Source organism: Megalobrama amblycephala, linkage group LG8 (genome assembly GCF_018812025.1).
Source record: "Megalobrama amblycephala isolate DHTTF-2021 linkage group LG8, ASM1881202v1, whole genome shotgun sequence".
NCBI lineage: Eukaryota > Metazoa > Chordata > Actinopteri > Cypriniformes > Xenocyprididae > Megalobrama > Megalobrama amblycephala.
Genome location: NC_063051.1, coordinates 18791706 through 18805263, shown reverse-complemented (window position 1 = coordinate 18805263; position 13558 = coordinate 18791706). Strand labels below are relative to the sequence as shown.

The 13558-nt window shown below is 36.6% G+C and overlaps 1 protein-coding gene across 26 annotated transcripts in view; it reads left to right on the top strand.

The window, feature by feature from the left end:
• Positions 1–13558, top strand: part of sgip1a (SH3GL interacting endocytic adaptor 1a) — a 98757-nt gene that overhangs the window by 21963 nt on the left and 63236 nt on the right. For 20 of the 26 annotated variants that reach the window (XM_048199861.1, XM_048199868.1, XM_048199859.1 and 17 more), the window contains 2 exons: positions 4866–4890; positions 5364–5408. In XM_048199861.1, the coding sequence (XP_048055818.1) occupies positions 5399–5408 (10 nt within the window). In that variant the 5' untranslated portion in view covers positions 4866–4890; positions 5364–5398. Of the gene's footprint in view, positions 1–2782; positions 2869–4705; positions 4779–4865; positions 4891–4937; positions 5409–13558 lie in introns of those variants that run through there. The other 6 variants (XM_048199853.1, XM_048199852.1, XM_048199878.1 and 3 more) reach the window with 4 other exon arrangements.

The window sequence follows — 13558 nt, the reverse complement described above, 5'->3', positions numbered from 1 at the left end:
GTTTTTGTGCCAGTTACAGAATAAAAATAACATAAATCGCTTTGAGAACAGCTGATGAAAAAGCAAAAACAAAGGTATCATTACATAAACGTAATGTCTAACATTAAAGTTTGTTTTTACGTTTATGCTCATTGGAAGCAGGACTTATTGACATCTTGGAAGTGACGTCAAATGACGTGTCTCACTGAGGTCGGAGCAGATCGATGTACCGAGTTCACACGCCGATTGTCCAACTTTGAGTGGCGTTCCAAACATTATTTCCTAGAAGGAGGTGGGGAAAATACAAATTCCGATCTGTCTGGAACGCAGCATCAGTCCACTTTTACAGCCTAGTTATACTTATAACTGCGCTCTTAAATTCAAATTCAAACTTTAAGGATAAATGATTTTAGATAAAGACTGAAAGAGTTGTCGGAAGCTTAGTGTTGGTAATGTTGAAATTGAGCGACAATCGTGTAGTTCGCTTATAGCCTACTGTATGTTTAGCTTTTTGCTTCTTTGCTGGCTACTGCATTTTGGATTCAAAATTCATACAAGTTGTGTTCATCTGTGAAAATGTTCTTGATGGACAAAATGTGTATCATAAACTTTTGTTGATCACAGAGCTTATTTTTTGCAATAATCCAAAAGCCTATGGGAAAATCCAGCGTGATGCTAACTGCTGATTGGCCTACAAAGTGATGCCATAGATCCATCACTCTCTACATGCCTGCCGAATCCATACGCTAAATTTTAATATATCATGCTCACTGTTTTGAAAGCATTAGAGGTACAAATTTATAACATACAAGTACAAATGCCTGAGAGGTCATGATTTTATTGATATATTGATATATTGTCTTTTTAAAAATAATTTTAATTGTAAACTCAGTTTTAATTCCCAGAAACATAATGTTTAGTCCAAGAATTCACACGCAATGTTCTCTGAAACTTTTTTTATGATTTTGTATAGGTTACTCCTTCAATCCCATAATGCACTTCAAAGTTGACAAAAGTGTCTCGTCAAATGGAATCATGTATGTGACAAAACTGTTTGCAACACCTTCACAGTATCTCCAGTATCAGAGTCCGAATTCACATTATATAGGGAATAGTGGGTGAGGAGATAGAGGATTATTTCTGATACAGCTACACTGTGTTTATTGTTTTTGTCTGCTTCCCTGAGCTTTCCTCCCTCTTCTCACTTTCATTTAAAGGTGCCATAGAACGTCTTTTTAAAAGATGTAATATAAGTCTAAGGTGTCCCCTGAATGTGTCTGTGAAGTTTCAGCTCAAAATACCCCATAGATGTTTTTTTATTCATTTTTTTAACTGCCTATTTTGGGGCATCATTAAATATGAGCCCATTTAGGCTCACGCTCCCCGCCCACGGAGCTCGCGCTTGCCTTTAACAGCATAAACAAAGTTCACACAGCTAATATAACCCTCAAAATGGTTCTTTACAAAGTGTTCGTCATGCAGCATGTCTAATCGCATAAGTATGGTATTTATTTGGATGTTTACATTTGATTCTGAATGAGTTTGATGGTGCTCCGTGGCTAAAGCTAACATTACACACTGTTGGAGAGATTTATAAAGATGTGTTTATGAATTATACAGACTGCAAGTGTTTAAAAAATGAAAATAACAACAGTCTTGTCTCTGTGAATACAGTAATAAACGATGGTAACTTTAACCACATTTAACAGTACATTAGCAACATGCTAACAAAACATTTAGAAAGACAATATCACTAAAAATATCATGTTATTATGGATCATGTCAGTTATTATTGCTCCATCTGCCATTTTTCGCTGTTGTCCTTGCTTGCTTACCTAGTCTGATGATTCAGCTGTGCACATCCAGACGTCCTGCCCTTGTCTAATGCTTGAACATGAGCTGGCATATGCAAATATTGGGGGCGCAAATATCCCCACAAATATCCTTTGACAAATATTTTGTACTGAGTAATGATGCTGAACGTTCAGCTTTGCCATCACAGAAGTAAATTACATTTCAAAATATATTAATATAGAAAATAGTTATTTTAAATTGAAATTATATTTCACAATATTACTGTTTTAATGTATTTTGATCAAATAAATGCAGCCTAATGTAATGTGAAATATTTAATATATGTATATATCAAAATGTAAAACAACAATGTGATTTTTTTTAAATCTATTTAAATGTTATAATATTACACACAGCAATAACATCCCTTTAGTTCGGGTTGTTTCAGCTTATAAATAGTGTGTTTGTCTGTACAGCTCTTTCTCCCTGTGCTGTTAAGAGAGCAGCCAGTTTTCTTTAGCACTACTGACTACATGTCAAAGTGAGTTACAGAAAAATTACAGTTTGTGCTTTTAGTTTACTGCATTAACATAGGGATTAGACCTTAAGGCTTTATTTAGCAACTTGTAAATACACAGACACAAACACATGTGCACCTGCACACTGGAAGGATAAGATCTGGTCCACTGGGAGGTGTAGGGGGGTTATAGAGGTGGGGTAAAATGGATGGAGTGGGGGAGGGGAGAGATACACAGGCAGCATCTGCTATAATAGGATGGTGTGAGTCTGGATGTGTTTTGTTTTAGGGCAAACTGTGTTGATTAGGAATAATACTGACTGAGGATTTGACCACATTTTCAGGATTCAGAAGAAGCTAAATGTAATTTAAAAGCTGAAACTGAAAAAAATGTCTCCCCGTCAATGCCTGGGTCACTATGGCCCTATACTCAACTTTTTTGTAAATGTTCAACATAAATAATTAGACATTTATGGCTTGCAATGTGTTCAGACAGGCGGAAGACAACAGACAGAGGGCGCTAGAGACAGACAGCGATAAGGGAAAGAGATGCTCACATGGACCAGAGCATGACTGAGGTGAACAGAGGCTTGAGAATGAAACAGCGTCTCATGTCTTATCCAAGCCTGACTGAAAATAAAGAGTGTGTCAGGGTTGAGAATAGCGACAGAATACACACATATTTGTATTATTACAGTTCTTAAGGAGAGAAACTCAGTTTAAAACAACTTAATACTGATAAAACATTCATATGCTCATGTTAATTATTTTCATTAGCTTGCCGTGTTTGTTCTGTTATTTGTGGTTTCAGTGTTGCTCCATTATTCTAGCTGCAGATATTTCTTTGCTACTGAAATAGCCAAGGCATCTTACCAAAAGCAATTTATTTATTTTTTTCTGCTGGCCTTGTTAAATTGCCCTCAACGCATTTTTAAATGAATTTAAATTCATAAGTACATTTTAAAGAAAGTACTTTTATTCAGCAAGTATGCATTAAAGGATTAGTTCACTTTAAAATGAAAATTACCCCAAGCTTTACTCACCCTCAAGCCATCCTAGGTGTATATGACTTTCTTCTTTCTGATGAACACAATCAGAAAAATGTTAATAAATATCTTGACACATCTGAGCTTTATAATGGCATTGAACAGGGTTCACGAGTATGAGCTGAAGAAAGTGACTCCATCCACATCCCTCTATTAAACATACTCCACACAGCTCCGGGGGGTTAATAAATTCCTTCTGAAGCAAATCGATGCATTTGTGTAAAAAAAAAAATATCCATATTTAACAAGTTATGAAGTAAAATATCAACGTATGAAGAAAGTGTAAAACTCTTGCAGTTCAAAATGCTTACGCTACGTCCTACGCCTTCCCTATTCAACTTGCGGAAAAACTGACGCAACGCCAGTTTACACTTTCTTCGTAACTTGAATACGGAAGGCGGTCTGGCCGAAGCTAGATATTTTACTTCATAACTTGCTAAATATGTTTTTTTTTTTTTTTTTAAACAAACGCATCGCTTCACTTTAGAATGCCTTTATTAACCCTCCGGAGCCGCGTGGAGCACATGTTTGAACACGGGTGAGTAAAGCTTGGGGTAATTTTCATTTGAAAGTGAACTAATCCTTTAAGTTTATCAATTAAATTGACATTAAAGCCATTTATAATGTTAAAAAGAGATTTATATTTCAAATAAATAATGTTCTTTAATCTTTCTTTTCATCAAAGATTTTAAGGTAAAAATGTCCACAAAAATATTAAGCAGCACAACTGTTTTCAGGTGTGATAATAATAATAATAAATGTTTCTTAAGCACCAAATCAGCATATTAGTATGATTTCTGAAGGATCATGTGACACTAAAGACTGGAATAACGGCTGCTTAAAATTCAGCTTTGCCATCACAGGAATAAATTAATAAATTACATTTTAATACATATTAAAACAAAAACAAAATAAAAAATATATTTTTAATCATATTAATATTTCACATTATGACTTTTACTGTATTTTTCATCAAATAAACACAGCCTTGTTGAGCATAAGAAATTCTTACCGGACTTCAATGGTAGTGTTCATAATTTTACATGTACATTTTTATTGTATTGTTAAACCTGTATTGTTTAAATTAGTTACACTGAGTCAGATATGTTCCTTACAAAATCATCTGCCCTTTTTAGGTCAGTCCACCCAACCTTTTTTTTTGTTTTGTTTTTTTGTTTTTTCATTAGTAATCCAAAGGGGGAGACCCACCTCCTCATATTAAATGAATCACCAGCTCTCACACAAACACACAGCTCTCTCTCCTCCCCTCCTCCCCTGTCACAAGTCAGTGTATTGAGTGCTGGCTCCTCCCTCCATGGGGCAGCTATACTGTTTCTGTCAGATGTAATGTCACATTAATTGATTTGTCACAGAGAGACACAGGCACGGGCCGCCAGCTGAGCCTCAGCGTGTAACCGTGAAGAAACAGTATCTCAGTCTGTGTGTGTGTTCTCAACATGGACAGTTTCCTGTATTTAACTGTGTGGCACACAACGCGCCATTAATCCAGTTCCTTTCTGTTCTGGCAGGAGCGGCATGCTGCACCATAACAAGGTAAGCTGTGTGCAAGTGTGTGTGTGTGTGTGTGTGCGTGCGTGTGTCTGCGTATGTGAATTCCCAGCGAGGACACTGACAGAAGCGATGAACCACTCGCCATGTGACATGCAGCAGTGCACACGGGATTGGCTGAGCTGAGTTATGACCTCAGCAAGCCTCCCTCCCAGCAGCTTCTCTCTCTCCCCATCCCTCCCTCCCTCCCTCCTTCTCTCTCTGTCTCTCTCCACTCTGCTTTTTTTCCTGCCCCCTTTTGAGCATCCTTTGGTGATCGTGTAGACCACAGCCGCAGTGACTAGCAGCAGCATCCATGGCCTAAACGCGGAGCCCTAAAACATCCGACGGCCCGTCGTACGAGGGACACGGGGACTTTAAACCCAAGGGTTTTGGAGGCTGGAAGTGTGCTCTGTTTTTTTTTTACATCTCTCCATCTGGTAACCAGGGGCTTCTCTCCTCCCCTCCTCCCGTTTCAGGCTCCTTGGAGATAGAGGAATGCAAATCTGCAATCATGATGGAAGGTGAGGGCTTGGTCTATTTTTATCTTATTGCCTCCTGTTTGCCTCTCGTTGCGTGTACGGCCCGGCTTGTGATTGCTTTAAATGCCATAAGCTGTCCGGCTATTTTGAGTGGCTTGACATTCCGGTAACTCAATATAGAACTGAAGGTGCTGGATATCTCAAACATAGACACACACTAACACACACACACACATGTAAATTTATGTCATATGTACACACACATGCTTATGCACTCTAATGTACAATAGCAGGCATATTTGCTGTTTTTTTTTTTTTTCTTTTCTTTGTGCTTTCGACTCACCCCCCTTTAGATGGCTTGTCTTTGTAAAGGATTATTTGGATTTTGCAGTTACGGCTTATGTGCCCAGCTGGCCGCCTCAGAATTCTCTTTGTATATGGAGTTCACACACACATACATACACATCATACTGTAACGCAGCACTCATTTTTAATCATGTGTCTGCTCAAGGCCATTTCTTTAAAGGGAGGTGTTCATATGTGCATTTCAGTGCGCGCATGTGAACGCCGCTGTCAGCTGTGTTTTGGAGGTTTGTTTCACATGTGTGATGGAGGTTTTTATGTAACTGTTGGCCTGAAGAGAACATATCATTTATTTATAACACTGGATCAGATAAACTCAGTATCATGTCACCTGCTCCCAAACACCGTTGTCTGTCCTTTTGCATGAACGGTCGGTGGCGTTTCTGGTGTACAAAGAAGCTGGATCAAATCTAATTGTTGAAATGTGATGAATAATGATAAGTTAAGGGGATTTAATCTTAATTTGTTTGTACAATTTACCTTGACTAGAGTAAAATGGCACATATGTGTATCATCCACCCCTTGTATATGGATTACAAGCAAGTGTTATGCAATTTATTGAGGCATGCGTGTGAAACATCAGAACAAACCATTTGCTGCTTCCTCATTCAGTGTGTATGTTATATTAGGTCTTTTAATACACATTATATTAAAGCTAAATACAGTATTATGCAGATTTTACCTACATTCTGGGTCTTAAACATCTTAAATGTTCCTGCAAGGATGGTAAAATAAGTAATATTGTGAGGAAACTCTTAAACAATAAATAATATCTTATTGAAAACCTAAAACTGCAGAATCATTTCTGTGAGTGTTAGATTTAGGGTTAGGAGATAGAATTGATGATTTGCTCAGTATGAAAAAGGTCCCCATCACAATAGAAAACCAAACGTGTGCAAGTGACAGATCTCAGGGCTTTCAGTGTTAGGTAACGCAGTAGCAAAGAGTGACAATCACTGTTGGCTCAAATAGCTGTGACATAAAGGTGAATCTCTAAGTGTGGCTAGCACAGGCTTAGTGGGGTTAGGCATGCCTGGATTACCTGAAGGTGTAAAATAGGAAGCTAATTCCACCGGCTTCAACTCCCAAGTAATTTTTTTTATCTCTAATCGTGTCTGGTTGAAGTTGCCATATCCACTTGGATGAATTGCATATTTTATGCAGAAAGTTATACCTAGTTATACCTATATAACCCCTATACCTAGTATAGGGTTATATGCATGTAGGGCTGGGCTACTAAGATGCTCATCCCTGAGGATGAAAAGAATTGAAAGGCTTTTTCGGATGGTTGAGTCAAACGTCAGGTATCAGGTGTTTGTTTATAATGCATTTAAAAATTGCTTGTTTCTGTTGCCTCTTTCTTTCATTGTATTCATTCACTGTGCAACTTGTTACATTACAGGGATATTTTGAAACAATTATTGACCCTGTAATTGGTTCCTCGTGTAAGAGTCTAGGGTTTTCTTCTCATCCTGTTCCCATCCTTTAATTTCTACCCCAGACTTCCCAAACCTTCTCATCATTGAAAATGAATGTCAGCTATATGGATCCCCACAACAGATCATTTGAGTTTTACAAAAGCATGACAGAATGTGGCCGTATTGATGTTTGTTACCTCATGATTCCAAGAAGTTCATAATAATAAAATAAACACTTCTGCTTTATCATATTTTCAACATGCAGCTAGTGTTGCTTTTTTGCTAACCCAGTAGCATGCAGTGTTCTCATGCACATTAAGCACACATATGCTGTATATAGTAACCACATTTTCGACCGTTAAATGCTCTTGCTCATTATTTTGGTGGTTCCTTAATAATCACCATCCATTTTGATTTGAAACGACAATTAGCCGTGTTATTACCGATTATGTGACTTCTCTGCTCAGCTGACACCAATTGTTAGTGACCCTGGAAATGTCTGGGTGGGGTTAGACTGAGCTTTTAAATAGAAGGGCTGCCATATAGACTGCTTTAAATAGTGGCAGTGGTAGTGATAGTATTTCCTGTAGCAGAGGTTTGGCTCCACCCAACCCCATGTCAGGGAAACGAGAATGGATTTTCACTGAATTTCTCCATGATGATAAAATTAGCCTTGTAGGAAATAAATAGATTGTAAAGAGCTGCACATATAAATTATTATAATATTTTACATTGTACTAGTTTTAAAGGGGACATATCATGAAAATGATACGGTTTTTCCGTGTTTAAGTGCTATAATCGGGTCCCCGGTGCATCTACCAACCCAGAAAACGTGAAAAAGGACAACCCAGTAACTTTGTTTTGGCAAGCCTTTCTCTGCAAGCATGTGAAAAAAAAACCTTGTGACATAGGAAGGGGATATTATTATAATATTATCGCCCCTTTAGAGTCTTGTTAGCTTGGATAGCCTGCAAGTTGACCCTGGCAAGCTCGATTGCTAAAAGAGGAGCGTTTCTGTCCGAGCGATATTTTGGAAAAAAATATTAGACCATTCACAGCATTTGATGGCAATCACTTTAGCCAGGTACGCTATGTATAGTGTGCGTCCATATGGGTTTTGCACAAAAGATTAAGATGACGGCACATGCTAGTCGATGAGTTGAATCAACTCCACAGCAACTACATAAATTTATCCACTAACCGTTTAGAAATGTCCAGTTGCATTCTAAAAGTTGTAACTTCTTCCTGAGTCAATCCATCAGTGTCCGACTCCGGTTTGAACAATGTAAGGCTGAACACCGTTACTGACAATCATTATTTTGGCTGTGTGAGATTCTCCAGCTTTGTTGATGTTGAGCAACTGAAGTGCGAGCTGTTAAAACTTCACCCTCTTTTGGAAAGCGGGCCGGGAGCAGCAGCTCATTTGCATTTAAAGGGACACACAAAAACAGCATGTTTTTGCGCACACAATATCTTGATTTTGCATTTATGGTACAAAAATATGTTGCCGTTAAATGTTGCAAAATTGTAGCTATTCCAGTTGGTTAGACAGAATTAAGACGATACAACATCATGAGTAAAATGGTCAAATAGTTTCCTGTAGTCTATTAGAGTATTAACTGGGGAGTTTTGTCTGTGTGCCATGTGGGAGTCGTAAAATAATAATTCCATTATGTCCTCTTGCTCTACTTTTAATGAATATATTAAATTGATTAAAGTCTAGCATAAGGGATGTATTTGTTACATTGTGTAGGAGGCTTACAAGAATGCTTGACGTAATAACAGAAATGTACATAGGTCTTTCTTGATGTAACTTGTCATTATTTTGTTTCTGTAATATAAAGCAAACTCATCAGCCAAGCCAGTAAACATAAAGTATGATATGTACTGTAATGCTTTACAACCTTGATGATGAGTGGATAATATGAAGCTTAGCCAATTTTAAGAAGCACAAAATAAAAGAGGACTGTGATGTGTCTGTTAAACTTGCAATTTAAGACTTTGAGTCACTTTCTGCCTGTTGATCTTTTAAGAGGCATGTCTAATTAAGTGGCAAAATCTGCTGGAAGTTCCAGAACAGCTAAAGTTGCTTACAGCATATTTAATGGGACAATTACAAAAACTTAAAGGCTAGCAACTTCTATATCTACATTTTCTGCATATAATATAATATAATTCTACAGCCCATTCTGAGAGGCTTAAAGAGAGAGAGCACTAGAGACAACAATTACACATGACATCTTTGCGAGATATAAGACAGCAGAAGAGGAAGTGAACACAGACAGCATGTGAAAGGGCTCGCACTGTACTGTGGCGAGACAGAGGCCGGCTCTGGTTGTTTGGGCTGTAACTGGAGTTGAGCCGGAGCAGTATTTCCCAGCAGGCTAATGCAAACAGTGCCTAGTCATCTGCCTGAAGTGGAAGTAGATTTTTTTTCCCTCTGTCCCATAATGTCGGGAGCATCCCAATCTTATCAGACAGTACTTCAATACTGCATATGAATCATAGACAAGGGTCCACACATGGAGAAGTTTCAAGAAAGGAAGTTTCATGCAGAAAGTGTCGTTCTTAACTGGTTTTGCTTCAGGACATGTGTGTATATATTTTATTCATATTTGTGTAATCATAGATATCATTGTACTGGTTAGGCCCAACAATGTGGAAAAAATATTAATGTGACATAGGCTAAATAGAAAATAGACAACTTTGAGAACATTAAATGCACATGCACACTGTATGATTTTTTTTTTTTTTTTTTTTGAGTGTCTGTGTCTGTCTGCACATCAAAAGAGCCACTAGGCTTTCAGTTCACTGTGATAACACTCTCCCCGCCCCCTACTACAGAAACACTCCATGCTTTGAAGAATGAGAGCCTTTGTACAATGGCAACAATAGATTGGTCAAGTAAGGAATGAAGCTCAATTGCATGAATGAGTATATGAGTTTATAAATTATTTTTTTCATATACATCTGCATTTTTTTAAACTACAAGAGAGTGCAATGTAGAAATACAGTTACAGATTGTCCTATTGAATGGTGGATGGATATTGTGCCTGATGCTGGCTGAGGTGTGCTAAACAAAACATCATTAAAAATACAATGACAATTTAAATGGTTTCAGCCATGGACTATAGATTATGTAGTATGGATAGTTGACAAAACAGGCTTTGATGTGCTCTCAGAAAGTATCAGTCAGTCCCTGACTGTACATTTACGTTAGCTTGGATGAGCATATAATGTAGTACTGTGTTGTATTATTTATTAGTGGTGGAAGTTATTATCTGTACACCTACAGTGAGCACACTAAAATACACGTGAGTGGAATTGACTTGTACATATACATTAATTAAAAATGACTGACACCAGTTGGTTGAAAGTAGTTGAAAAATGTTGTTCTGAGAATGTCTCACATAATTTGTTTTCAGAGGTCACGTGGTTTTATATTTTGTCATCTATTGCAAAGACATTGTGCAGCTCAAGTGACCAAGTTGTGTTATTGCATGCTGTATTTAAATATATGTGTTTAAATATTTGGAAAACATATTAAACCTAGTATTTGAAACTAGAAATCATACTATTTAATTTTCTAATGACTATATCAGTTAATTAACTGAAAATTGAGTGAGATTATTTATTGTTCTTTCCATCCTGTTAGCTTTTACAATGTTCTTTTGACTAACAAAAGCCAGCATTATTCTCGAGGAAGTGACATTTTTAGTAGGGAAAACAACCGCACACATGAGTATTAACGATTATTTTGATAAAATTCTGTGATGTTTTCTAATATTAGTTGATTGTTAAATAAAATATTCCATCCTTTTTATTAAAATTACGTGAGTCGCTAACTTCAAGTTCAAGTCTACACCCTCATGTAAACTAATCCCTCACTGAGCAATGGCTAACTTTAGCTCTTTATTTCCATCTAGTTTGGTTCTATCCTGTTAAGCATCCTGTTAGTTTTCCTGCCATTACGTAAATAATTAAAAAAGTGCAGGTGCCTGAAATACTTAAATTACAACACAGCCTCAGGCCAGTTCATTTTTTTCGTACACAGAGCTCAAAATGTACTGTATAACTGGAATGACTCCCAATACTTTTTTTTTCCCGAATGTGAAGGAGTTTATATGAACATCAGTCTGTGACAGCAATTCACAGGATTTATCTTGTCTCGCTATTGTGGCATATTGTTTATTCCCGATTTTAACAGTTGGCACATTGTGTGCCTGTGTTTGTTAAGGTGTGTGGGTGGGTGTTTGTTCTGTTCCAGGGGCCTCAGATTAGACCTGTTTGCCAAATATGACCCTGGATTAACACATCCCTGTTTCCTCATTTGGCCCCAAAAGCAACATGGGGTAAACAAATGAGACAGAAATAAATACATAGGGACTGACAGGCACATTAGTGGAAGGGGACAGGCTGACCATGGTGATTCCAATTTTTATACCACAGCAAAAACTACTATCCTAACTAATAATAATACATTTCAAACATTTTTAAAGACAAGTAAACAGTCAACAACAAATTATAAGTGATAGCACAAATAAAGAATTAAGATACAAATTAAATAAAGTGTGTTAACATTTTCAGTAGTATTGTAGTAGTATTCATTCAGAAATACTAGAAACTGAATAATGTTTTCACTGTATAAAGCTTTAAGACCTGATGCACATGATGTGGATCTGACACACATCTGTTTTTCTCCCAAAATCATGAAAAAAGGTTTTGTGTTAATATTTTCTGTTTAACATGTTAAAAATGTTTAATCGCAGAAAATAACACGTTTGACAGCCCTACTGTATATACCTATCATATTCAATTCCATTTATATGGTATCCTGAAGTACTTCAAAGAATTCTATTTGATGGTTTGTTTGTGATGTTAGTATTTCGGCCATTTTGACTATTTAGAGTTCAAAAGTTTGGGATCAGTAAGACTTAAAAAAAAAAAAAAAAAAAAAAAAAATTAAGATGAGAAATTGCATTTATTTATTGAGAAATACTTTAGTATTGTGAAATAATGTTACAGTTTAATGATTTAATTGTTAAAAAATTCCAGTCTTCAGTCTCACATGATCCTTCAGAAATCATTCTAATATGCGAATATTTCCTATTATTATCCGTGCTGAAAATTGTGGTGCTACATTTGTAGAAACCATAATTTTTTTCCCCAGGATTCTTTAATTAATAGATTCAAACAAACAACATATTTGAATTAGAACAATATAAAGGTTTTTACTGTCACTTCTGATCATTTTAATGCATTCTTGCTGAATAAAGGTTTTGATTTCTTAAAAAAATCTTATTTCAATATTAAAGGTCCCGATTTTTGTGGTTTTTTGAAGCTTTGATTGTGTTTATAGTGTGCAATATAACATGTGTTCGTTTCGCGTGTAAAAAAACAGTATTTTTCACATAATTTACTTATCTGTATACCGCTGTTTCCACTGTCATAAAAACGGGCTGATGACTTCCTTGTTCTATGAAGTCCCTCCTTCAGAAATACGTAACGAGTTCTGATTGTGCCAGCGGTTCCTGTGTTGTGATTCGACAGCTCTGAGCGCACCGTGCCCGGAAAAGTCACGCCTCTTACCATAACGTGGAGATGCACGCGCTCAGTGTTATTGTAAACATGTCTTTAATTTTACCCTATCAATTTGAGCCGGAATCAGACCCGATGATTGGACTGCGGGATGAAAATAACAGCGTTTCGACGACATGGCGACAAACACACTCTACAAACGCAACTCTTGTGTATTCCTGTGGGCGGAGGTTAGTCAAAAAACTGTTTTAGTGACGTCATTAAAGAAGGAAGTAGAGGGATGTAGTCCAAACTGGCCGTTCGATGTAGGCGACTTCTGTTAAATAAAATATCTCGCTTGGCATTGAACTTTGAGCTTTAAAATTTTACAGATTTTATTTATACTCTAACAACAACATTACACACTAACTAAAGTTTGAAACATGGGATCACGAAGAACGGGACCTTTAATGTACTCTAGGGTTTACAAACATTTTCATAATTATTTACTATTGTTACAATGAGATCAGTTTCATTCATCAAAGTAGATTGATAAATGTGGTAGGGAAGACACAGCACAGAGCAGAAAAATGCTTCACAAATAATTTCCTGTTTACAATATTGGAGTGGATTATCTGTTTGCTTCCTTTGTCTTTTTTCACTTGAACGTTTTCACTCACCACCAGCCAATTTATTACATTTTTAAGTTACTGGCCATTCAGAACTACTAACCAAAGCAAAAATATCTGAAATGCAATGAAAGCTACAGCTTATATTTAACTATAATTATTATTAAACCTGATTCTGAATTATTGAATGGCTTTCAGTGGTACTACAATACAGTAAATCATTATTTGCAGATATCATACAAATAAAATAGAAATAAAAACAAAA